Source organism: Monodelphis domestica, chromosome 4 (assembly GCF_027887165.1).
Source record: "Monodelphis domestica isolate mMonDom1 chromosome 4, mMonDom1.pri, whole genome shotgun sequence".
Taxonomy (NCBI): domain Eukaryota; kingdom Metazoa; phylum Chordata; class Mammalia; order Didelphimorphia; family Didelphidae; genus Monodelphis; species Monodelphis domestica.
The window spans coordinates 352,852,461-352,876,363 of record NC_077230.1 but is presented as its reverse complement, the minus strand read 5'-3'; the positions used below and the strand labels follow the sequence as shown (position 1 = coordinate 352,876,363).

General features: G+C 36.1%; 1 protein-coding gene across 1 annotated transcript; it reads right to left on the bottom strand.

The window, feature by feature from the left end:
• Positions 1-863: 863 nt before the first annotated feature.
• LOC100617529 (olfactory receptor 52E4-like) lies at positions 864-1,819 on the bottom strand. Its single transcript, XM_003340976.2, has one exon. The coding sequence runs from the start codon at positions 1,812-1,814 to the stop codon at positions 879-881; it is 936 nt and encodes a 311-aa protein (XP_003341024.1). The 5' UTR covers positions 1,815-1,819; the 3' UTR covers positions 864-878.
• Between the last annotated feature and the right edge of the window lie 22,084 nt (positions 1,820-23,903).

Here is a 23,903-nt window from a genome sequence, read left to right as displayed (position 1 = left end):
GGGTCTCTCTCTCTCTCTCTCTCTCTCTCTCTCTCTCTCTCTCTCTCTCTCTCTCTCTCTATATATATATATATATATATATATATATATATATATATATAGGGTCAGCAGGCATTTGCTTATATCTGTGGTTTCAGTGATTTACTGTATATCTTGAAATATATCTCCAATGCATACTGGTCCATATTGTGTATTTTTTAAAAATTTACTATGTCCAAATCAAAACTGTCACACAGTAGCCCTAGGACCTAACTCAAGAGACTGTGCTTTGGGAGATGATATCATGGAAAGGGCTGATAATTTTTCTATTGAAATGTAATCCCATCTAAATAGAAGAAAGGAACAGGGTTGAAAATGAATCAATTGATTTGTGAAAAACCCTCCTGTATCATGCAGTATTTTGGATGAATTATGGAACTACTGACTCATGAAGAAAAGAAGATACCCTTCTGTTGATAAGCTTTGGTATAGGTGTATTTTATATTAAGGGCAATTCAAAGGAAAAGAACAACTATGATCTTAGCTTACACATTTTGAGATTCAAGGAGCCCCTCATTTTTATGTGAAAACCTTTACAATCATAATCATCACTTCTTCTCCATATTTGGATAGTACTTATATTTTATGAAATTCTTTGCTTACTATGATCCAGTGAAGAAAACTAAGAATACTACTCTACATAGATCTTTAGGCCTGACTCTCAGACTGAATGAGCCATCTCACTATTCCCTAACCTGGAATTTCTTAACCCTGAGTCAGACTGTTTCCCAAATTTTCCAAAAGATTTAGCCCATAAATATACATATTGAAAGCAAGGCATTAATGATATTATTTATCTCCTTAACTCATAGGTAAAATCCAACTTAATTTCTATTTTTTTACTCTTTGAAAAATTTAAGAAATCTATCCCGAATCTGTTTAGTTTTGACTCCATAGATGATGGGGTTCACCATAGGTGGAACAAGGACATAGATATTAGCCACAAAAATATGTATAGAAGGAGCAATATTGTGTCCAAACCTGTGAGTGAGAAAAGAAAAGTAGGCAGGAGTATAAGAAATCAAAATGACCCACACATGGGAGCCACAGGTGCCTAGTGTCTTCATTCTGGCTTCACTGGAGGGGAGTCGAAACACAGTACGGAGAATGAAGACATAGGAACAGATAATAATTATAAAGTCTAGACCACCTGTAATGAAAGCAACAAATAGGCTATAAGCTCTAGGGATCTTAGTTGGGGCACAGGCTAACTTGATCAATCCCATGAACTCACAGTAAGTGTGGGGGATGATATTAGTTCTACAGTAGGGAAGCCATCTAAGCATGAATGGATGAGGACCCAGCAAGACAATTCCACGAAGAAGGATAGCTAATCCTAGGCTTTGGATGACAGTAATGGTCAAGATGGTAGAATGTCTAAGAGGGTTGCAGATGGCCACATAGCGATCAAAAGCCATGGCCAATATGATCCCAGATTCCATATTAGACAAAGCATGGATGAGGAATACTTGGGTGAGGCAAGCTTCAAAGCGAATTTCCCCATCATTAAACCAGAAGAGACTTAACATCTTAGGCATGGTGGTGGTGGTAAGCATCAAGTCTGCCACAGAAAGCATGGAGAGGAATAGGAACATTGGTTCATGGAGGCTGGGGTCAGTTTTAATAATGAAAAGAAGAGTGCAGTTCCCCACCACAGCCAAGATATACATCAGGCAAAAAGGGATGGATATCCAGATATGGGCAGCCTCTAGTCCTGGGATGCCAAGGAGAAAAAAGCTGGTTGGATGAAGATTGGTTCTGTTGATAGCTATCATTATGGGGATAGTGGATCCTCCTCCTCACTTCTATCTCAGTGGAACTCATAAATGTTCTAAATAAAGAGGATTTTAATTAATAGTTCCTGTAATATACTAGAGAAAAAAAATACAAGTTTAATGAACTGTTTGTTGAAGGAAACTTTACTCTAACAGGGACTGTTTTCTATCAATTAACTGAAATAGCTTGTCAAGATTCAGTTTTACAATTTAATCCTGGCCCCCTCCCACTCTATCTCATTTAGACTTTAAACCTGTGTTGTGAGCAACTAGTTTTTTATGCATCAGACAAACTGGAACTCAGTTGCTGATACCTACGTTCAAGACACTACCCAGCTTGTCTGGATTGTTTACTATCAAAGATCTCAGAGAATCAAGGAATCTGGAAGGATTTCTTATTACCCTTTTCCATTCTGGCATCCATGATAAAAACAAAAATATAACCATGCCATCTTTCTATGCTGTTTGAAATCATTAATTAACATTTTTAAGAACTTACTATGTGTTAATCACAATAATTATAGTGCTGGTGAAGCATATCAAGGTCAAAACAATTACAATAAGTGATAAAACTTCTCTTTGCTCCATTTTCTTCACCTGTAAAAGACAAAGAATAAAAACATTTGATCAATTTGGAGCTGTAGGTATTCTTAGAAGCTCTAGAGCCCAATTCCATCATTTTCTAGATCAGGAAAGTGAGACTGAATAGGATAAAGTGACTTGTCTAGACCCACATTGACATTAAAATGATTGAGGTAATATTTGCCATCATTTCTTCCTGATTCCAACAGCTTTTTATTCACTCTACCCCCTAATGACCTCAAAGGAGAGTTATAAGAATTATATGAAATAATATGAGGAAAGGTATTGTGACTTAATGGATATGTATCCAACCACAAAGCCAAGATGACCTGGGTTCAAATTTGGCCTCTGACCTTTACTGGGTGTTTAACTCCAGTCAAACAACACAACCTTTCAATGTCCAAAGGCAACCCTCTAAGAGTAAAAGTTATAAAGTAGATGCCATCTTCATTGTTAATCCTCATTGTGAATTCCTGATAATAATAAAATCAAATGATACATTTAAAAAATAAAAGATCATCTCCTCAGAGTCAAGAAGACATAAGCCCACCCATGCCTCTAACTCATACCGATTGTTTGACCAAGGGTAAGTCATTGCCCTAAGAAATACAGCAATGCCCCTAATTGCAAAATATAGAAAAGGTGGCAGTAGTGCATTGGAAGTTTTTCTCACCAGTAGTTCCTTGCATTGTTAAAAACACAGCTGGACAACTTCAAAGCATATAAAACTTTGTATCACATCACTATATAATACGTGGTATTATAAAGTGAGAAAATAAATTTATTTACAAGATCCTTACTGTTGCAACATGCTCTTAAATATCAAATGATTTTTTTTTGCACTGAGAACTTTCATTTTTAAAACTTCTAACTAATCTTTTCATTTGTATTAGCTCATTTGTTTGCTTGATCATATGGGTCAATGGGGATATGATTAGGGATGTAGACCCTAAGAGATCACCTTAATGCAAATATTAAAAATATGGAAATAGGTCTGGATCAATGACACATGTAAAACCCAGTAGAATTGCTCATTGGCTATGGGAAGGGGTTGGGTGTAGGGGAGGGAAAGAACATGAATTATGTAATCGTGGAACGTATTCTAAATTAATTAATTAAATATTTTTTTCAAATAAAAAAGAAAAATAAATAATAGTTCATTTCTTGATGATTTTAATTTGACCAGCTAGATTTTTTCATCACCTCCTTGCAGAATTTCCTGGTTTATTTTAAGTATAGGATCCAGGTATGAATGACTAGGTCGATCTCCCTTCTTCATGCTAAAATGTCAGCCCAAGTACTTTAAAGAGCTCCTTTTCTCTTCCACTGTTCCAACCTCACTTGGGAAAAAAAACCTCGATATTTTGTTATTCTCTTTGTTGTTTTCAGTCCTTGGAAAATACTATATACTCTTAAGACATTCACATTCTCTGGTTCCTGGAATATATTTCCTATCTCATTGACTGGTCTCCAGATTGTACTTGTTGGATCTTTTGTTAGGAAATGACTGTGTTTGGTAAAATGTCCTTTTTACACTTTGGATTGACATTGTGATCCTATCTCCTGACCAACCTCTGACCTTTCTGACCCAGGGTACACACAAAACTTACTGAATTTTTCATCTCTTTCTGAGCTTGTGTCTATATTATGAATATCTCTGTATATGCATATACATATAAGAATTAATTTTAACACATATTTCCCCTTCACATGTTGCTATGCACTTTAACAATAAGAATAAACAAGAGTAATTAATGGAAGAGGGAGGAAATATATATATATATACATATATATATATATATATATATATACTTCTGTATATACATATGTATATATATCAACTCTAACCAAAACATCAACCAAATCTAAAAGCATAAACATTTGTTCCATACTCATAATCTTAGTCATTCATTCTTTGGAAGAATTTAACTCACTTTACCTAGAGCCAAACTATAGTGGTCATTTCTCCAGCCTCTTCACTGTTTTCTGATGAGTCATGGACCATGTTCAGACATCTGCCTCTTAGATGGTAAAGCCCTCTGGAAAGATATTTTAGGTGAGTATAACATTATAACAATTTAAATATATTTTCATTCTCTTCCCTCTAAAGTCATTCAGGGTAAAAATATCTCTATGGCATTGTTTCTGCTTATTACTGCATTTGGAAGCTCCTCCCCAATATTCTTCAGCTATGCATTCCTTCCTGAAGGACCTCATTGACTTCCTTTCTTCCAGAAAGCTTTTCCTTCATTCCATGACAACTCTGTGGTAATTTATTCTATGCCAATGATTTACTTCTCCACTACCAATATTTTTAATTGATGGATCTTAAGATTAAAGATTTAGGAAAGAATTTATATCATTTCTTTATTAAAGTGAAGCAACTAGAACAGATGAGATGAGATGTCCAAATTTAAGGAAGTTGTGAGCTATATAGAATGGGTTCAACCCTAGGTCTTTTGATTTCAAATTCAGTTCTTTTTCACCTACATGATGAGTTCATCAACATAGACTATCTATCATGGAATTATTGATTGGATCATCCAGAGTGATATCTGAAAAGAATCTGGTAGTCATCTGCTTGAACTCATAATTTTCTCCAAGTTGTAAATTGGTATGTGAAAGCTATTTGCTGATTCTTTCATCTGTGGGTCTTGTTTTCATCATTTTAATGCAAATATGAGTGACTATCTTCTCCTTTGCTTCACATCTCCTAAAACATGATTGTGTGTTCAATATTTACTAGAAAATTTTGTTTTATAGTAGGAACAACAAGGATTTCAGGAAGGGAAATATGAGCTGGGTATGGCTGACATGCCTCTGAGGAATATTACAGTTATTAAGTATGATCTAATTGAGACAAACTGTCTGAGGCCTCGGGGAATATTTAACATAGATTTCCAATGGTAATAAAGATTAATTTACATTTTGATAGTAAAACATTTCTTGAGGAAATTGACAGAAGGAATCTTAAATCACTGTCGTTTGTGAAAAACAAAGAAAGAGAGAGTAACAAGTGACTCTCTCTTGGATGAGATTCATAACTACCCATGGACTCCCTCTGGGCCAAACAACTTAGCTATATTGGGATCTCAAATCTGTGACTTTGAGATCATCTTTAACTCATGGAGAATAAATAAGGAGAAAGGGATATTTGTTTTGAAGTGAGGGGTGTGAATGGATAGAATTCTCTGTTTATCTTCCCTCCATTAGCCCTAATGTCTAGGGTTATAATATTTGAGGTAAAGATTCAATTGCACTTTCTCTTTAATAATTACCTTGAGTACTCAGGGCACAGGATGAGATTTCAATGTCTTAGTCACATTTCTCAGATGTTCAAGAGAAAATGTTGAAATTTTGAAGTTAGTATCCGGTCCTAGATTGATTTTGGTGACAGCATTTTTTCGGACAGGGCTCCAAAGGTGGTATTGCTGGGCTCTGTTTATTTTTCTCCCTCAAGTATGAAATACTACTTTGGTTCTTCTCATCTCTACTTATGAAATACTCCAGGCTCCTTTCCCTACAATAGTCATCCTTTCCCCAGATCCAGAGTTGATACTTCTGTCACAGCAGGTCTTCCTGCTATGTTAAAAATAAAGCAAAAAAAAATTTTTCCTTGGGGAAAATATATCAAGGGAATGACATTAACAGCAAGGGGAAAAACAACTTATTCCTTTCTATTCTTGAGCTTCAGGCCTCTGGGATATCTCTGTGGCACTGGAGTTTCCTCCCCAGGTCCACCTAGACTGAGATATTTGGCCTTCCTATTAAATAAAAAAAATCAGACTTCTTTGAGGACAAAGCAACTGGGATTACAATTTGGCCTCCAATAGATTGGGATCAATATCATCACAATATTGACAGCCAAAAATCCTTTCACCAAATCTATAGAAGTTAGGCCTACATCACCATATTTCATTTACAAAATAATAAATCACTATATGTACCTGCATACAATTTTTATGAATGCCAAAAATGAATACATGAGAATAGTTTTGCAATTTTCCCCAGGAAATTTCTATCAAAATTCTAATTAAAATAAAATGATAATATAATAATGACTAAATATGTATATAGAATTTTGGGTTTAGGAAAACAATTTCTATTATAAATATGAATAATATGGAAATGGGTTTTGAACAATGATACATGAACATCCCAGTAGAACCGCTTGTTGACTTCAGGAGAAGAAAGGAAAGAGCAGGAGTGGGGGTTGGAGAGATCATGAATCAGCTAACCATAGAAAAATTTTCCAAAGGAAAAAAATCAATTTAAACTATTTCATTTGCTTGAACGTTAATTTTTTATTAGACAATCTTTCATTGCTGAACATTAGAATAGGGGCAGGGTGTTTCCCTGTGAATCATTAGGAAGGAGAACAAAATGCAAAAGGTGAAAATATTCTATCAATGCAAGTAAAAGTTACCAGTATTATAGTATCTAATCTCTTAAGTAGCTGGTTAAAGTTGTATTTTAGGTATTATCAGTAATTCCTGTTTTTAGTCATGAGATTTAGATGTCCTTCTTAAAATTTATTTTTTTTAAATTTATGTTATTCCGAAACTCCTCTGAATTATGTTGGATCTAAAACCTGTAGTGCCAAGCTGACTCTTTTTCAAACTATGTGTTTCTTTTTTCTATATTTAGGTGGTACCAGTGGAAAAAATCTTGGAAATGGATTCAGGACACCTGGAATTAAAATCCAGCCTCAAACATTATAGTTACATATGTGACCCTGAACAAAGGACTTCTAGCTGCTTCAATTATCTCATCTGCAAAATGAGGATATCACATAAACCTCAAAGTTTTTTATGGATCAAATGTTTTTAAATCAAATAAAATATGTAAACAGATATTCATATAAAATTTTAGAAAATCTGAAATCATAATTAAAATATTAGTTGGATTTTTTCTGTCTGGTAATCTCAGCCATTTCTACAGTGTTGGAAATAGTCAATCCATGTCCCATATTGATTGAATGGAAAGCATCATTGGTTATTATAAAATTTACCTGTGAGGTTGAAAATGGGAAATGATTAAAGTATTCCTTATCAGGAACCCTAACCTTTCCATAGTACTCATAATCTTTATTATTTTGATCACTATCCATTCAAATAATCATTCAGTGCTGTGTACTAAGAACTAGATGTACATATAAAAAAAAAACACATACATACATCTGGGCAGCTAAATCCACTAAGCTTGGAATTAGGAAAATTCATCTTCCTAATTTCAAATCCCACAGCTGTGTAGCACTGGTCAAGTTGCTTAACACCCTTTGCCTCAATTTCTCATCAGTCAAATGAACTAGAGAAGGAAATGGCAACCCATTCCAGTATCTTTATCAAGAAAATCCTGAAATGGGGTCAGGAACTGTCAGACTCTACCAAAATGATGTAAGACTTGAGAGAATTCCAACTACTTAAATCAATAAAGATTCTCTCCTGGAGACTAATTCTAAATTGTCCCTCAGAAGACACATTGGTTGGAGTGGAGTGTTATACAGAAGACATATTGGGGGTCATTAAAGGATACAAATCCTAAGTGTGGCTACCCAGAATATCAAATGATCTAGGTCAGCGATGATGAAACTTTTTTGAGACGGAGTAACTGCAACCCTCACCATGCATGTGAGCTGCTCCCTGCCCTTACCCCAGACAGGTGAGGGAACAAGTGTCCCCATTAGGGCTGCTGGGCAGAAGGGGAGGTCATGTGTGAAAGTCCTCAGGTGTATGTGGAGAAGGGCAAGGAAACAGCCCCCTCCAGCATGATCTGGCACATGTGCCATAGGTTTACCAACATGACTTTAGGTAATCCATAACCACAACCAAAAATTTAATAATGACTTTTGCATTAATTTTGTCAATAGTCCTTAAATCATGAAGGAGGATCCAGGCTGAGTTTTGAAAGAGGCCTAGGAAGAAGTTAGGAAAAAAGTAGGGTCTGTAAATAAGCCCAGGTCATGCTTCCAAAGCCTAATGCTCCCCAGTTTGCAAACCTAAGGTTCAGTCAAGCCTCCCTTACTGCCTGAGATTCCCTCCAAAGCAAAGATTTACCAAACTACATCCTGTTCTTAGAAAATTTATATTAATAGCTAGATAGTAAGCAATATTTAAAAGTACTACTGGATGCAATTTATTCTCCTTAATTCCTTCTTTAAAATTTTGTTATATTTAACTAGCTTATATTAATCAGAGCTTTGGTCTTTTTGTATTAAACAGGAGATAAACACATGCTGATATCACATATAAGACAGAGATACATAGAATATACAATTCAAGAGAAAGTAAGAGTTTTGCTTGGTAAAACTTGCCTTCACCTGGCTAGGAAAATTTTGTTGGGAAGGGGAGGGGTGGGGAATAGGATCTTAATCCACCTGCCAGCATCACCTCACTTAAAGGAGTCTGTGGGACAAAGATATTTTTAGTGTCTACTTCAGTGTTCTCCATGAAGCAGTAGTCCAGAGAGGTAAAGCCATGGTCATCTGTCCTCCCTAGAGCACTAAAATGTGAAGAAGGTTATTCATCCAATCGAAAAGAAATCAAAGAGGAGAACTCTAAGCCAATCACAGATTTATTGAGAGACACTGTTATCTCTCAGCAAATGGGGGTCATTAGGTTTCTTCCCACCTAAGACAATTGAATGAGTTTCTCCTCATTAATATGCCATAATCTCTCACAAAAACTTGTATCTCTTTACAGTTTTAACAAGATGATTTTCTAGTCTAGATGGCTTTAAAGTCCAGATATCTTTGTGTACCATATATAGTCTGCCTTCTATTTAGAGGTAACAGGTATTCTGAGCCATGCCCTATTTCACGTAATTTTTATAATGCTGGCTTGTAGAAAGTTACAGTAAAAAAGATAAAAATTGTTTGGCTTAATAGTGTATTACTCTTACTTAATAAACTTATAAAATATATTGCTATTAGTCACTAATCAATCATTGTCCCAGATTAATCACTTCCTTTGCTTATTTGCTAATAATTCTATTAATTTGTCTTATTACAAATTATCAGGGTTTCTCCTTCTCTTCACAACATAAGGTCAAAATGCGAATGTTATTTAGAACAACGGGTGATACCATGAGCAAATTAGAGGAGCATAGAATACTTTACCTATCAAATCTATGGAGAAGGGAAGAATTTATGACCAAAGAAGAGATTAAGAACATTATGTGATATGAAATGAAAATAATTGATTAGAATTTTTTTAAATACCAAGGAAAACCAATGTAATAAAGATTACAAGGGAAATAAACGGGGAAAAACTTTTAGGGTAAATTTCTCTGACAAAGGCCTAATTTCTTAAATACAGAGAGGATTGAGTCTGAGGAGAACACAAGTTATTTCCCAATTGACAAATTCACAAAGGCTATGAACAAGCAGTCTACAGAAGAAGAAAAAAATGATCAATAATCATATAAAAGATGTTCTAAATCACTCATTTAGAGGAATGAAAATTAAAACAATTCAGTCACAATACCTCTCACATATTAGGTTGACAAATGTAACAATAAATGAAAATGTTAAAGACTGGAGGGGATATAACAAATTTGGGTCACTAATGTGTTGTTGGTGTGTTGTAAAGTGAGTCAGTATTTCTAGAACGCAATTTGGAACTACATGGAAAAGACTAAAAAACTGGGTGTACCTTTTGATTCAGAAATACAACTAGTAGGTTCTGTATCCCAGTGATATTAAAAAAAGGGAGGAGGGGAAGGATCTACTTGTAAAAAAGATCTATTGAGGTTCTTTTAGTGGTTGCAAAAAATTGGAAATTGAGGGAATATCCATCAATTGGAGAATGGACAATTGTAGTAGATGTTGGTGAGAGAATGTTATTGTGCAAAAAGAAATGATGATTTCCAGGAAAAAAAAACTGGAAAGACCTACATATATTCATGCAGCATAAAGTTAAAAGAACCAGAGAACACTTTATTTATTTTTTTAATTTTCATTTGGTCATTTCCAAACATTATTCTTTGGAAACAAAGATCATTTTCTTTTCTTCCCTCCCCCCTCACCTCTCCCATATCCCACACGCAATTCCACTGGGTATCACATGTGTTCTTGATTCAAACCCATTTCCATGTTGTTGGTATTTGCATTAGAATGTTCATTTAGAGTCTCTCCTCAGTCATATCCCCTCCACCCCTGTAGTCAAGCAATTGCTTTTCATCAGTGTTTTTACTCCCACAGTTTACCCTCTGCTTGTGGATAGTATTTTTTAGATCCCTGCAGATTGTTCAGGGACACTGCATTGCCACCAATGGAGAAGTCCTTTAACTTCGATTGTACCACAATGTATCAGTCTCTGTGTACAATGTTTTCCTGGTTCTGCTCCTCTCGCTCTGCATCACTTCCTGGAGGTTGTTCCAGTCTCCATGGAATTCCTCCACTTTATTATTACTTTGAGCACAATAGTATTCCATCACCAACATATACTACAATTTGCTCAGCCATTCCCCAATTGATGGACATCCCCTCGTTTTCCAGTTTTTGGCCACCACAAAGAGCGCAGCTATGAATATTTTTGTACAAGTCTTTTTGTCCATTATCTCTTTGGGGTACAGACCCAGCAGTGCTATGTCTGGATCAAAGGGTAGACATTCTTTTGTCGCCCTTTGGGCATAGTTCCAAATTGCCCTCCAGAATGGTTGGATTAATTCACAACATCACCAACAATGCATTAGTGTCCCTACTTTGCCACATCCCCTCCAGCACTCATTATTTTCCATAGTTGTTATGTTAGCCAATCTGCTAGGTGTGAGGTGATACCTCAGAGTTGTTTTGATTTGCATCTCTCTGATTATAAGAGATTTAGAACACTTCTTCATGTGCTTATTAATAGTTTTTATTTCTTTATCAGAGAACTGCTTATCCATGTCCCTTGCCCATTTATCAATTGGAGAATGGTTTGATTTTTTGTACAGTTGATTTAGCTCTTTATAAATTTGAGTAATTAAACGTTTGTCAGAGGTTTCTAGGAAGATTTTTTCCCAGTTTGTTGTTTCCCATCTGATTTTAGTTACATTGATTTTGTTTGTACAAAAGCTTTTTAATTTGATGTAGTCAAAATTATTTATTTTACATTTTGTGATTCTTTCTATGTCTTGCTTGGTTTTAAAGTCTTTCCCCTCCCAAAGGTCTGACATGTATACTATTCTGTGTTTACCCAATTTACTTATGGTTTCCTTCTTTATGTTTAAATCATTCACCCATTCTGAATTTATCTTGGTGTAGGGTGTGAGGTGTTGATCTATTCCTAGTCTCTCCCACACTGTCTTCCAATTTTCCCAGCAGTTTTTATCGAATAGTGGATTTTTGTCCCAAAAGCTGGGATCTTTGGGTTTATCGTATACGGTCTTGCTGAGGTCGCTTTCCCCCAGTCTATTCCACTGATCTTCCTTTCTGTCTCTTAGCCAGTACCAAATTGTTTTGATGACTGCTGCTTTGTAATATAGTTTAAGGTCAGGGACTGCAAGGCCCCCATCATATGTGGTTTTTTTCATGATTTCCCTGGATATCCTTGATCTTTTGTTCTTCCAAATGAACTTTGTTATGTTTTTTTCTAAATCAGTGAAGAAGTATTTTGGTAGTTCAATGTGAATGGCACTAAATAGATAAATAAGTTTGGGTAGGATGGTCATTTTTATTATATTGGCTTGTCCTATCCATGAGCAGTTAATGTTTTTCCAATTGCTCAAGTCTAGTTTTAGTTGTGTGGAGAGTGTTTTGTAGTTGTGTTCATATAGTTCCTGTGTTTGTCTCAGGAGGTAGATTCCTAGGTATTTTATTTTGCTTAAGGTGATTTTGAATGGGATTTCTCTTTCTAGTTCTTGCTGCTGAGCTGTGTTGGAGATATATAGAAAAGCTGATGATTTATGTGGGTTTATTTTGTATCCTGCAACTTTGCTAAAGTTGTTGATTATTCCAATTAGCTTTTTGGTTGAATCTCTAGGATTCTTTAAGTAGACCATCATGTCATCTGCAAAGAGTGATAACTTGATCTCCTCCTTGCCTATTTTGATGCCTTCAATTTCTTTTTCTTCTCTAATTGCTACTGCTAGTGTTTCTAGTACAATGTCAAATAGTAGAGGTTATAATGGGCATCCTTGTTTCACTCCTGATCTTATTGGGAATGCGTCTAGTTTATCCCCATTGCAGATGATATTAGCTGATGGTTTTAGATATATACTGTTTATTATTTTTAGGAATGACCCTTCTATTCCTATGCTTTCTAGTGTTTTTAATAGGAATGGGTGTCGTATTTTATCAAATGCTTTTTCTGCATCTATTGAGATAATCATGTGGTTCTTGCTGGTTTGCTTGTTGATGTGGTCAATTATGTGGATGGTTTTCCTAATATTGAACCAGCCCTGCATCCCTGGTATAAATCCTACTTGATCATGGTGAATGATCCTTCTGATTACTTGCTGGAGTCTTTTTGCTAGCATCCTATTTAAAATTTTTGCATCTATATGCATTAAGGAGATTGGTCTATAGTTTCCTTTCTCTGTTTTTGACCTGCCTGGTTTTGGAATCAGTACCATGTTTGTGTCATAAAAGGAGTTTGGTTGAACTCCCTCTTTGCTTATTATGTCAAATAGTTTGTATAGTATTGGGACTAACTGTTCTCTGAATGTTTGATAGAATTCACTGGTGAATCCATCAGGCCCTCTGGATTTTTTCTTAGGAAGTTCTTTGATGGCTTTTTGGATTTCATTTTCTGATATGGGATTATTTAAGAATTCTATTTCCTCTTCTGTTAGTCTAGGCAGTTTGTATTTTTGTATATATTCATCCATATCTCCTAAATTGGTGTATTTATTGCCATATAATTGGGCAAAGTAATTTCTAATGATTGCCTTAATTTCCTCTTCATCAGAGGTGCTGTCCCCCTTTTCATCTTTAATGCTGTTAATTTGCTTTTCTTCCTTCCTTTTTTTAATTAGATTGACCAGTAATTTTTCTATTTTGTTTGTTTTTTCAAAGTACCAGCTTCTTGTCTTATTTATTAAATCAATAGTTCTATCACTTTAGATTTTATTAATTTCTCCCTTAATTTTTAGGATTTCTAGTTTGGTTTTCTGCTGGGGGGTTTTAATTTGATCGCTTTCGAGTTTTTTCATTTGCATTTCCAATTGATTGATCTCTGCTCTCCCTAGTTTGTTAATATAAGCATTCAGGGATATGAATTTACCTCTGATTACTGCTTTGGCTGCATCCCAAAAGCTTTGAAAGGATGTCTCGCCATTGTCATTTTCCTCGATGAAATTATTAATTGTTTCTATGATTTCTTCTTTAACTAAACGATTTTGGAGTATCATATTGTTTAATTTCCAATTGGTTTTAGATTTGGTTTTCCATGTGCCATTACTAATCATTATTTTTATTGCCTTGTGATCTGAGAAGGCTGCATTCATTATTTCTGCTTTTCTGCATTTGTGTGCTATGTTTCCGTGACCTAATGTTTGGTCAATTTTTGTGAATATGCCATGTGGTGCTGAGAAGAAGGTGTATTCCTTTTTATCCCTATTTATTTTTCTCCATATGTCTATTAATTCTAATTTTTCTAAGATTTCATTCACTTCTTTTACCTCTTTTTTATTTATTTTTTGATTTGATTTATCTAAATTTGATAATGGTTGGTTTAAGTCTCCCACTAATATGGTTTTACTGTCTATTTCTTCCTTCAATTCTCCTAGTTTCTCCATTAGAAATTTGGGTGCTATATTATTTGGTGCATACATGTTGATTAATGATATTTCCTCATTGTCTAAAGTCCTTTTTAATAAAATATAATTACCTTCCCTATCCCTTTTGATCAGGTCTATTTTTGCTTTGGCTTTATCAGATATCATGATTACCACTCCTGTCTTCTTTCTGTCAGTTGAGGCCCAGAAGGTCTTACTCCATCCTGTAATTCTGACCTTGTGGGTGTCAACCTGCCTCATATGTGTTTCTTGAAGACAACATATGGTAGGGTTTTGGATTCTAATCCATTCTGCTATTCATCTACGTTTTATGGGTGAGTTCATCCCATTCACTTCCAAAGTTATGATTGTCATTTGTGGACTCCCTGGCATTTTGATTGCCTTCCCTAATTCTAACCTTTTCTTCTTTGGCTCTACCTTTTAGTCCAGTGATTTACTTTGAATCAGTCCCCCTTGTCCCCTCCCTTGATGTTTCCCTTTTTAGTCCCTCCCTTTTTGTTCCCTCCTCCCTCTCTTTCCCTCCCTTTTTGTTTTCCCTCTACCCCTCACCCCCTTGGTTTTCCCTTCTCCCTACCCTTGTTGGGTAAGATAGAATTCAAGATCCCAATGGATCTGGATGTTTTTCCCTCTCAGAGTTGATTTCTCTGAGATTAAGGTTTAAATAAAAAACCCTCTCTTCCTCTCCTTCTTATAGGAGTTTTCTTCCCCTCCTCTTCCCATGTGGATCTTTGTGTGAGAAAGATTATTCTATTTGGTCTTTCTTTACCCCCTATGTATACATTACATTTTCCCCACATGTTAGTATACATAGATTGATAGAGATGTAGTCCTTATAGAAGAAAGTTTGAGTAAAAGAAGAAGATAAAATTTTTCCCCTTTCCTTAATATTTACCTTTTCAGGTATTCCTTGCTCTTTGTTTTTCGGTATCAAACTTTCCACAGAGCTCTGGTCTTTTCTTTGCAAAAAGTTGGAAGTCTTCTATTTTCTTGAATGCCCATACTTTCCCTTGGAAGTATATAGTCAGTTTTGCTGGATAGCTGATTCTTGGTTGGAGACCCAGCTCTCTTGCCTTTCTGAAGATCATGTTCCATGCCTTATGATCATTCAGAGTAGAACTTGCAAGGTCTTGTGTGACCCTGATTGGCATTCCTTTATATCTAAATTGTCTTTTTCTGGCTTCCTGTAGGATTTTTTCTTTTGTTTGAGAGCTTTGGAATTTGGCAATTACATTCCTGGGAGTTGTCTTTTGGGGGTTTAGTGTAGAAGGTGTTCTGTGAGCTCTGTCAGTGACTATATTACCCCCTTGTTCTAGAATCTCTGAGCAATTTTCTTTGATTATATCTCGTATCACGATGTTGAGTTTGGTGTTTATTTCTGGCTTTTCTGGAAGTCCAATTATTCTTAAATTATCTCTTCTCCCTCTATTTTCCAGATCTGTCACCTTGTTGGTGAGATATTTTATGTTCTCTTCTAATTTCTTGGTATTTTGGCTTTGCTTTACTAATTCTTGCTCTTTTACATGATCGTTGTCTTCCAGTTGCCTGATTCTGGCCTTTAAAGCCTGGTTTTCCTTTTCAGTTTGGTCACACTGGTTTTGTAGATGCGTGAATTTCTTTTGCATTATTTCCCACTTTTCCTCCCAGAAGGCTTCCATCTTTTTGGTCATTTCTGATTCAAATTCTTCATGGGTTTGTGGAGAGTTTCCATTTCCTTTGGAAGGTTTTGGAGCATTTTCTTGTGTATCATCTTCTATCTCCTCTGTATTTTGTATTTTGGCTCCATAGAATGTGTCCAAAATTGCCCCTTTCTTCTTATTTTTCTTGGGATTTTAGGGCTTCTGTGCTTCTGTGGAGTTTGCCATCTCTGAATGGGGAGGATTAACTTTTCTTATCACTGTCTGGTGTTCAGAGGCTTTAGTCCTGGGCAGATTGTCCATTCTATGAGCTTTCCCTTGGTCAAACTGAGTATGCCTTCAGGCAATGACTTTCACTGGAACTGGAATGGAAGGGTCGGACCAGGGGGCCACAATCTCCCCCAGCTCTCTTTGTTTCCCTGCTGCTAAGGTGCCCCCTCGACTGGACTGGGTCGGGTTGCTTTCAGGAAGTTGCCTTCAGAATAGCTGGCCCTGAGGCTGTTTTGTCAGCCCTGAGGGTTACTGTTGTTTCAGAGGACCCTGCTCTCTGAGGGGGAGGTGCCGCGGCTTCCCAGAGCTCCGAGGGCAGTGACTTTCACTGAGACTTGGAGAGCAGGATCCAGCTGGTGAGGCTGTGTTGCCTGCCCTGAGGGTTGCTGTTGTTTCAGACGACCCTGCTCTCTGAGGGGGACGGGGCTGCGGCTTCACGGAGCCTTGGACTCTGCGCTCCTACCCCTTAGGTCCGAGTGATCTCGGGTTCTGGCTTTTGAGGGGGGCTGTACCTTTTGATCCAGGTCCAGGTCCAGGAGGAGGATTCCCAGGGTCTCTAAGCCACCATCTTGACCGGAAGTCCTATGAATATTCTTGTACAAGTCTTTTTCCTTATTATCTCTTTGGGGTACAAGCACAGTAGTGCTATGGCTGTATCAAAGGGCAGACAGTCTTTTATTGCCCTTTGGGCATAGTTCCAAATTGCCCTCCAGAATGGTTGGATTAATTCACAACATCACCAGCAATGCATTAGTGTCCCTACTTTGCCACATCCCCTCCAGCATTCATTATTTTCCATAGTTGTTATGTTAGCCAATCTGCTAGGTGTGAGGTGATACCTCAGAGTTGTTTTGATTTGCATCTCTCTGATTATAAGAGATGTAGAACACTTTTTCATGTGCATATTAATAGTTTTGATTTCTTTGGCTGAGAACTGCCTGTTCATGTCCCTTGCCCATTTATCAATTGGAGAATGGATTGATTTTTGTACAATTGATTTAGCTCTTTGTACATTTGAGTAATTAAACCTTTGTCAGAGGTTTTTATGAAGATTGTTTCCCAATTTGTTTCTACCCTTCTGATTTTAGTTACATTGGTTTCATTTGTACAAAACCTTTTTAATTTGATGTAGTCAAAATTATTTATTTTACATTTTGTGACTCTTTCTAAGTCTTGCTTGGTTTTAAAATCTTTCCCTTCCCAAAGGTCTGACAGGTGTACTATTCTGTGTTCACCTAATTTACTTATAGTTTCCTTCTTTATGTTTAAATCATTCACCCATTCTGAATTTATCTTGGTGTAGGGTGTGAGGTGTTGATACAAACATAATCTCTCCCACACTGTCTTCCAATTTTCCCAGCAGTTTTTATGAAATAGTGGATTTTTGTTACAAAAGCTAGTGTCTTTGGGTTTGTCATAAACTGTCTTGCTGAGATCATTTACACCAAGTCTATTCCACTGATCCTGCTTTCTGTCGCTTAGCCAGCACCAAATTGTTTTGATAACCACTGCTTTATAGTATAGTTTGAGATCTGGGACTGCAAGTCTTCCTTCCTTTGCATTTTTTTTTCATTATTTCCCTGGATATCCTTGATCGTTTGTTCTTCCAAATGAACTTAGTTATGTTTTTTTCTAAATCAGTGAAGAAGTTTTTTGGTAGTTCAATGGGTATGGCACTAAATAAGTAAATTAATTTGGGTAGGATTGTCATTTTTATTATGTTAGCTCATCCCACCCATGAGAAATCAATGGTTTTCCAATTGTTTAGATCTAGTTTTAGCATTGTGGAAAGTGTTTTGTAGTTGTGTTCATATAGTTCCTTTGTTTGTCTCCGCAGATAGATTCCTAAGTATTTTATATTGTCTAGGGTGATTTTCAATGGTATTTCGCTTTCTAATTCTTGCTGCTGAAATGGGTTAGTGATATATAGAAATGCTGATGACTTATGTGGGTTTATTTTGTATCCTGCAACTTTGCTAAAGTTGTTGATTTTTGCGAGTAACTTTTTGGTTGATTCTCTAGGATTCCTTATGTAAACCATCATGTCATCTGCAAAGAGTGATAGCTTGGTCTCCTCATTGCCAATTTTAATACCTTCAATTTCTTTTTCTTCTCTAATTGCTACTACTAGTGTTTTTAGTACAATGTTAAATAATAGAGGTGATAATGGGCATCCTTGTTTTACTCCTGATCTTATTGGAAATGTTTCTAGTTTATCCCCATTGCAGATGATGTTTGCTGATGGTTTTAGATATATACTGTTTATTATTTTTAGGAACAACCCTTCTATTTCTATGCTTTCTAATGTTTTCAATAGGAATAGGTGTTGTATTTTATCAAAGGCTTTTTCTGCATCTATTGAGATAATCATGTGATTTTTTGTCAGTTTGCTCGTTAATATGGTCAATTATGTGGATGGTTTTCCTAATATTGAACCATCCTTGCATTTCTGGTATGAATCCTGCCTGGTCATAGTGGATGACCCTTGTGATGATTTGCTGGAGTCTTTTTGCTAGTATCCTATTTAAGATTTTTGTGTCTATATTCATTAGGGAGATTGGTCTATAATTTTCTTTCTCTGTTTTTGACCTGCCTGGCTTTAGTATCAGTGCCATGTTTGTGTCATAGAATGAATTTGGTAGAACTCCTTCTTGGCCTATTCTGTCAAATAGTTTGTTTAATATTGGGATTAGTTGTTCTTTGAATGTTTGATAGAATTCATTTGTGAATCCATCTGGACCTGGGGATTTTTTCCTTAGGGAGTTCTTTGATGGCTTGTTCAATTTCTTTTTCTGAAATGGGGTTGTTAAGGTAATTTATTTCTTCCTCTTTTAGTCTAGGCAATTTGTATTTTTGTAAGTATTCATTCATATCACCTAGATTGCCATATTTGTTGCCATATAATTGGGCATAAAAGTTTTTAATGATTGCCTTAATTTCCTCTTCATTAGAGGTGAGGTCTCCTTTTTCATCTTGGATACTGTCAATTTGGTTTATTTCTTTCCTTTTTTAAATTAGACTGACTAGTACTTTGTCTATTTTATTTGCTTTTTCAAAGTACCAGCTTCTAGTCTTATTTATTAAATCAATAGTTCTTTGACTTTCAATTTTATTAATTTCTCCTTTGAGTTTTAGGATCTCTAATTTAGTCTTCATCTAAGGATTTTTAATTTGTTCACTTTCTAATTTTTTAATTTGCATGCCCAATTCATTGACCTCTGCCCTTCTTAATTTGTTAATATATGAACTCAAGGATATAAATTTCCCCCTGAGTACTGCTTTGGCTGCATCCCATAGGTTTTGAAAGGATGTCTCATCATTGTCATTTTTTTCAATGAAGTTATTAATTTTTTCTATGAGTTGTTCTTCAACCAGTTTTAGAGAATCATATTTAATTTCTAATTAATTTTTGATTTATCTCTCCATGTACCCTTACTAATTATTTTCATTGCATTGTGATCTGAGAAGGTTGCATTTATTGTTTCTGCTCTTTTGCACTTGTTTTCAATGTTTTTATGCCCTAATACATGGTCAATTTTTGTGAATGTACCATGTGCTGCTGAAAAGAAGGTATATTCCTTTTTGTCCCTATTTATTTTTCTCCACATGTCTACTAACTCTAATTTTTCTAAGATTTCATTCACTTCTCTTACCTCTTATTTTTTGGTTTTATTTATCTAGTTCAGATAGAGAAGGTTCAGGTCTCCCACTAATATAGTTTTTTCTATCTATTTCATCCTTGAGATCCACTAGTTTCTCCTTTAGAAATTTACATGCTATGCCATTTGGTGCATACATGTTGAGTACAGATATTTCCTCACTGTCTATACTGCCTTTTATCAGGATGTAATTACCTTCCCTATCTCTTTTAACTAGATTTATTTTTACTTTGGCTTTGTCGGATATCATGATTGCGACTCCTGCCTTCTTTTTTTCAGTTGATGCCCGATAGATTTGGCTCCACCTTCTTACTTTCACCCTATGTGTATCTACCTTTATCATATGTGTTTCTTGTAGACAGCATATGGTAGGGTCTTGGACTCTAATCCACTCTGCTATTCACTTGCATTTTATGGATGAGTTCATTCCATTCACATTCAGAGTTATGATTACTAGCTGTGTATTTCCCAGCATTTTGATTTCTGCTCCTTTACCTGCCTTTTCTTCTTTTACTATTTCCTTCTATACCAATGTTTGCTTTTGAACAGTCCCCCTTGTTCCCACCCTTATTTTACTTCCCTTTCTACCCCCTCCCTATTTATCCCCCCCTTATTTTCCCTGTAGTCTTTCTAAAATTAACCCCCCTGCTCCCTCCCTCTATTGTACTGCTTCCCTCCCCACCAGACCGTTTGTAACCCTTCTACTCCCCTATAGGGTGCAAATCTATTCTCTGCCCCCAATGGATTGGATTGTTTTCCCTCTTTGAGTCAATTTCAAAGCACGTAAAGGTTGAGTATTTCCTGTCTCTGACATCTTTACCCTTCCAGTGTATTGATGTTCTCCCCCCTCCCACCATGAGCTTCTTCATGACATATAAATTTACCCCCACTTGTTTCTTTTCCCATTTCTTTTAATATTAACCTATTTTTAAGCTCTAGTTATATATATTTATGCATACTCATGCGTATGTATTTTTGTATGCATGTATCTATATACCTATTTATGTCTTGTCCTTTCATCCTATACAGTTTGTTGCTGTTCCCTCTAAGTATACTTCTTTTTGCTGCCCAGGTAATAACAACAGTTTTTAAGAGTTACCAATGATCTCTTTTCTTATAGGGATACATATCATTTTAACTTATTGAGTCTCTTAATTTTTTTTTCTTTTTTCCCCTCTTTTTTAATTACCTTTTGATGATTCTCTTGAGATCTGTGCTTGGACATCAAATTTTCTGTTCAGGTCTGGTCTTTACGAATTCTTGAAATTCTATTTTGTTGAATGACCATATTTTCCCCTGTAAGAATATAGTCAGTTTTGCTGGGTAGTTGATTCTTGGTTGTAGACCTAGATCCCTTGCTTTCCGGAATATCATATTCCATGCCTTTCTTTTTTTCAGTGTGGATGCAGCCAGATCCTGAGTTATCCTCACTGTGGTTCCTTGGTATCTGAAAAACTTCTTCTTGGCAGCTTGTAATATCTTTTCTTTGGTCTGATAGTTCTTGAATTTGGCTATAACATTCCTGGGTGTTGTCAGTTGGAGATTAAGTACAGGAGGTGATCTGTGGATTCTATCAATCTCCACTTTTCTCTCTTGTTCAAGGATTTCGGTGCAGTTTTCTTTAATAATTTCCTGTAATATAATGTCCAGGCTTTTTCTTTTGTCATGGTCTTCTGGTAGGCCAATAATTCTTAAATTGTCTCTCCTTGAACGATTTTCTAAATCCTCTGTTTTGTGAATGAGATGCTTCATATTTTCCTCAATTTTTTCATTCTTTTGGTTTTGTTTTATAGTGTCCTGCTGCCTTCTGAGGTCACTCAATTCTAGTTGTTGTATTCTGGTTCTTAAAGACTGGATTTCATCCTTAGTTTTTTGGTCATCCTTTTCCTTTTGGTTGGATTTTCTTTGGAGGTCATCTTTCATCTTCTTCTTCACCTCATCTTTCATCTGCTTTGCCTCATTTTCCAGCTGGTTTATTTTGGCTTTCAAGACACTATTTTCTGTTTCCAGATGACTTATCTTAGTTTTCAAGTTATTTTCCCAATTGTCTTCAGCCTCTCGTAATTGTGTTTTGAATTGCATTTTGAGTTCTTCCAAAGCCTATATCCAATTCACTGGGATTTCTGATTTTTCCTTTGCTGGGTCCTCCCCCTCTGTTTCATTTGCTCTTTGCTCATTACCTGTGCAGAAGCTCTCTATTGTAATTTCTTTCTTCTTTTTATGTTGTTTGCTCGAGTTTACCCTTTCTTTGCTCCCCGTATTTGGTTGTGCTCTTGCTTCTCTCATTTTGTTTTGGTTTTGGGGCTGTCAGTCTCCCCTCTTGGAGCTTTGTCAGATCTCTTGGTACAGTCTCTTGGGGAGGAATGTTAGCTTCCCTGTCCTCTGGAGGCTTTTGATTGGATTGAGTTCAATTGGGTTGGGCTGTATATGGTATGAAGCTCTGAGGCTCTGAAGACTCCTGGAAGGCTGGGCTGCCCAGGTTCTCTCCAGTTCTCTCCAGCTGCTTCTCTGCTGTCCTCAAGTGCCTTTGCCTGCCTCCCTAAACTCTGAGAAGTTCTGATGGGATTTAACTGGATTGGTCTAGTTGTGCCCCGAGGCAACAGTGAGATTGGAGCCTGATGGAGGGACCCAGCCACTGCTGTTTCTCCCTGGCTTCCTCCCTGCTGTCCAAGCTGGATGCGCTGAGCCCAGCACCCCGCTGCTCACAAGGTAGACCCTGCAAACCAGCACCTTTGCCCGCTAAGAGGTTCCCCTGCTGCTGGGGGCTCAGCCCTCTGGGTTGTGGGGGAGGGGTCCTGGGACCTACCCTCTGTCTTCCCCTTAGCCCTGAGTATTCTCAGATTCCGGCATTTGGGGGGCGTATCTTTTGATTTGAGTCCAGAAGGAGGGTTCCCTGCTTCTGTCCTGTTGTTCAGATTGAATTTCGGTGCCCTAGGAGCATTCAGTCTCTATCAATTATGGAAGGGTCTTCCACGAGGTCTGAACTTTTGCTGCTTGCTAAGCTGCCATGTTGACTCTGCCCCCAAGAGAACACTTTAAACAGAAACAGCAATATTACTCAATGATCAACTGTGAAATATCTTGTTATTCTTAGCAATAGAATGATCCAGAACAGTTCTAAAGGACTTATGGCAAAGAATGCTATCCACTTCCAGAGGAAAAAAACCACTGGAGTTAGAATGAAGATCAAAACATACTATTATTCATTTTTTTATTCGGGTTTTTTAGTTTTATGTCAGTATTTTCTTATAAAAATGACCAATAAGTAAGCATATGTTGAATGGTAATACATGTATAACCCTGATCAAATTGCATACTAAGTCCAGGAAGAACGGGGAATGGAATCTAGAGAGGGATACAATTTGGATCTTTACATTTTGAAGACTATATTGAAAAATTGTCATTTTTAGTAATTAAGAAATTAAAATATTTTAAAGTAAAATTTAAAAATACTACTAGTTTCTAGTTAAAAAGTAGAAAAGCCATTCAGTGGAAGAAAATAATTATACAACACATGCAAAAAATCAGTCATAGTATCATTTTGAATAATCCACACAAAGATACCAACTATTGGAATAAGAATTTCATATTGTACAAATGGATAAATGATTTACATAATCAAAATTATATTATAGAGAAATTTAGAGAAATAAAACATAAAATATATTTTGCATTTACAACGAGAGAAATATTTCATGACCATAAAAGGAATAGAAAGAAATCACAAAAGCTAAAATGGACAGTTCTGATTATAATAGAATTTTTTTAATTCCCCAAACTGAATACTTAAAATTAGAAGGAAAACAGTTAATTGGGTAAGAAAAATCTTTGCAACAGTTTCTTTTCAGACATACCTACTACATAAAATATATGAAGAAACTAATTCAAATAATTAAGAACAAGCACCATTTCCTGACAGTAAAAGAGTCAAATTATACAGTCTCAAAGGAAGAAGTCCAAAGTATTGCTATGTGGATTAATGATACTTTTTACAACTTTGGACATCTCAGAATTTGGAGAAACCCTTCCCATATTCTCTTTGTAAATAACCCATAGATCATGAGTTTCAACATGAGTGAGAACAAAAGGTAAATGATAGCCACAAAAATGTGCACATGAGGAGGAACATGGTACCCAAACCTTTGAGGAGGAAGGAGAAGGAAGATGGAATATAGTCAGTTTTGATGGCACAAACATGGGAGTCATCGGTGCCCAGTGTGTTAACC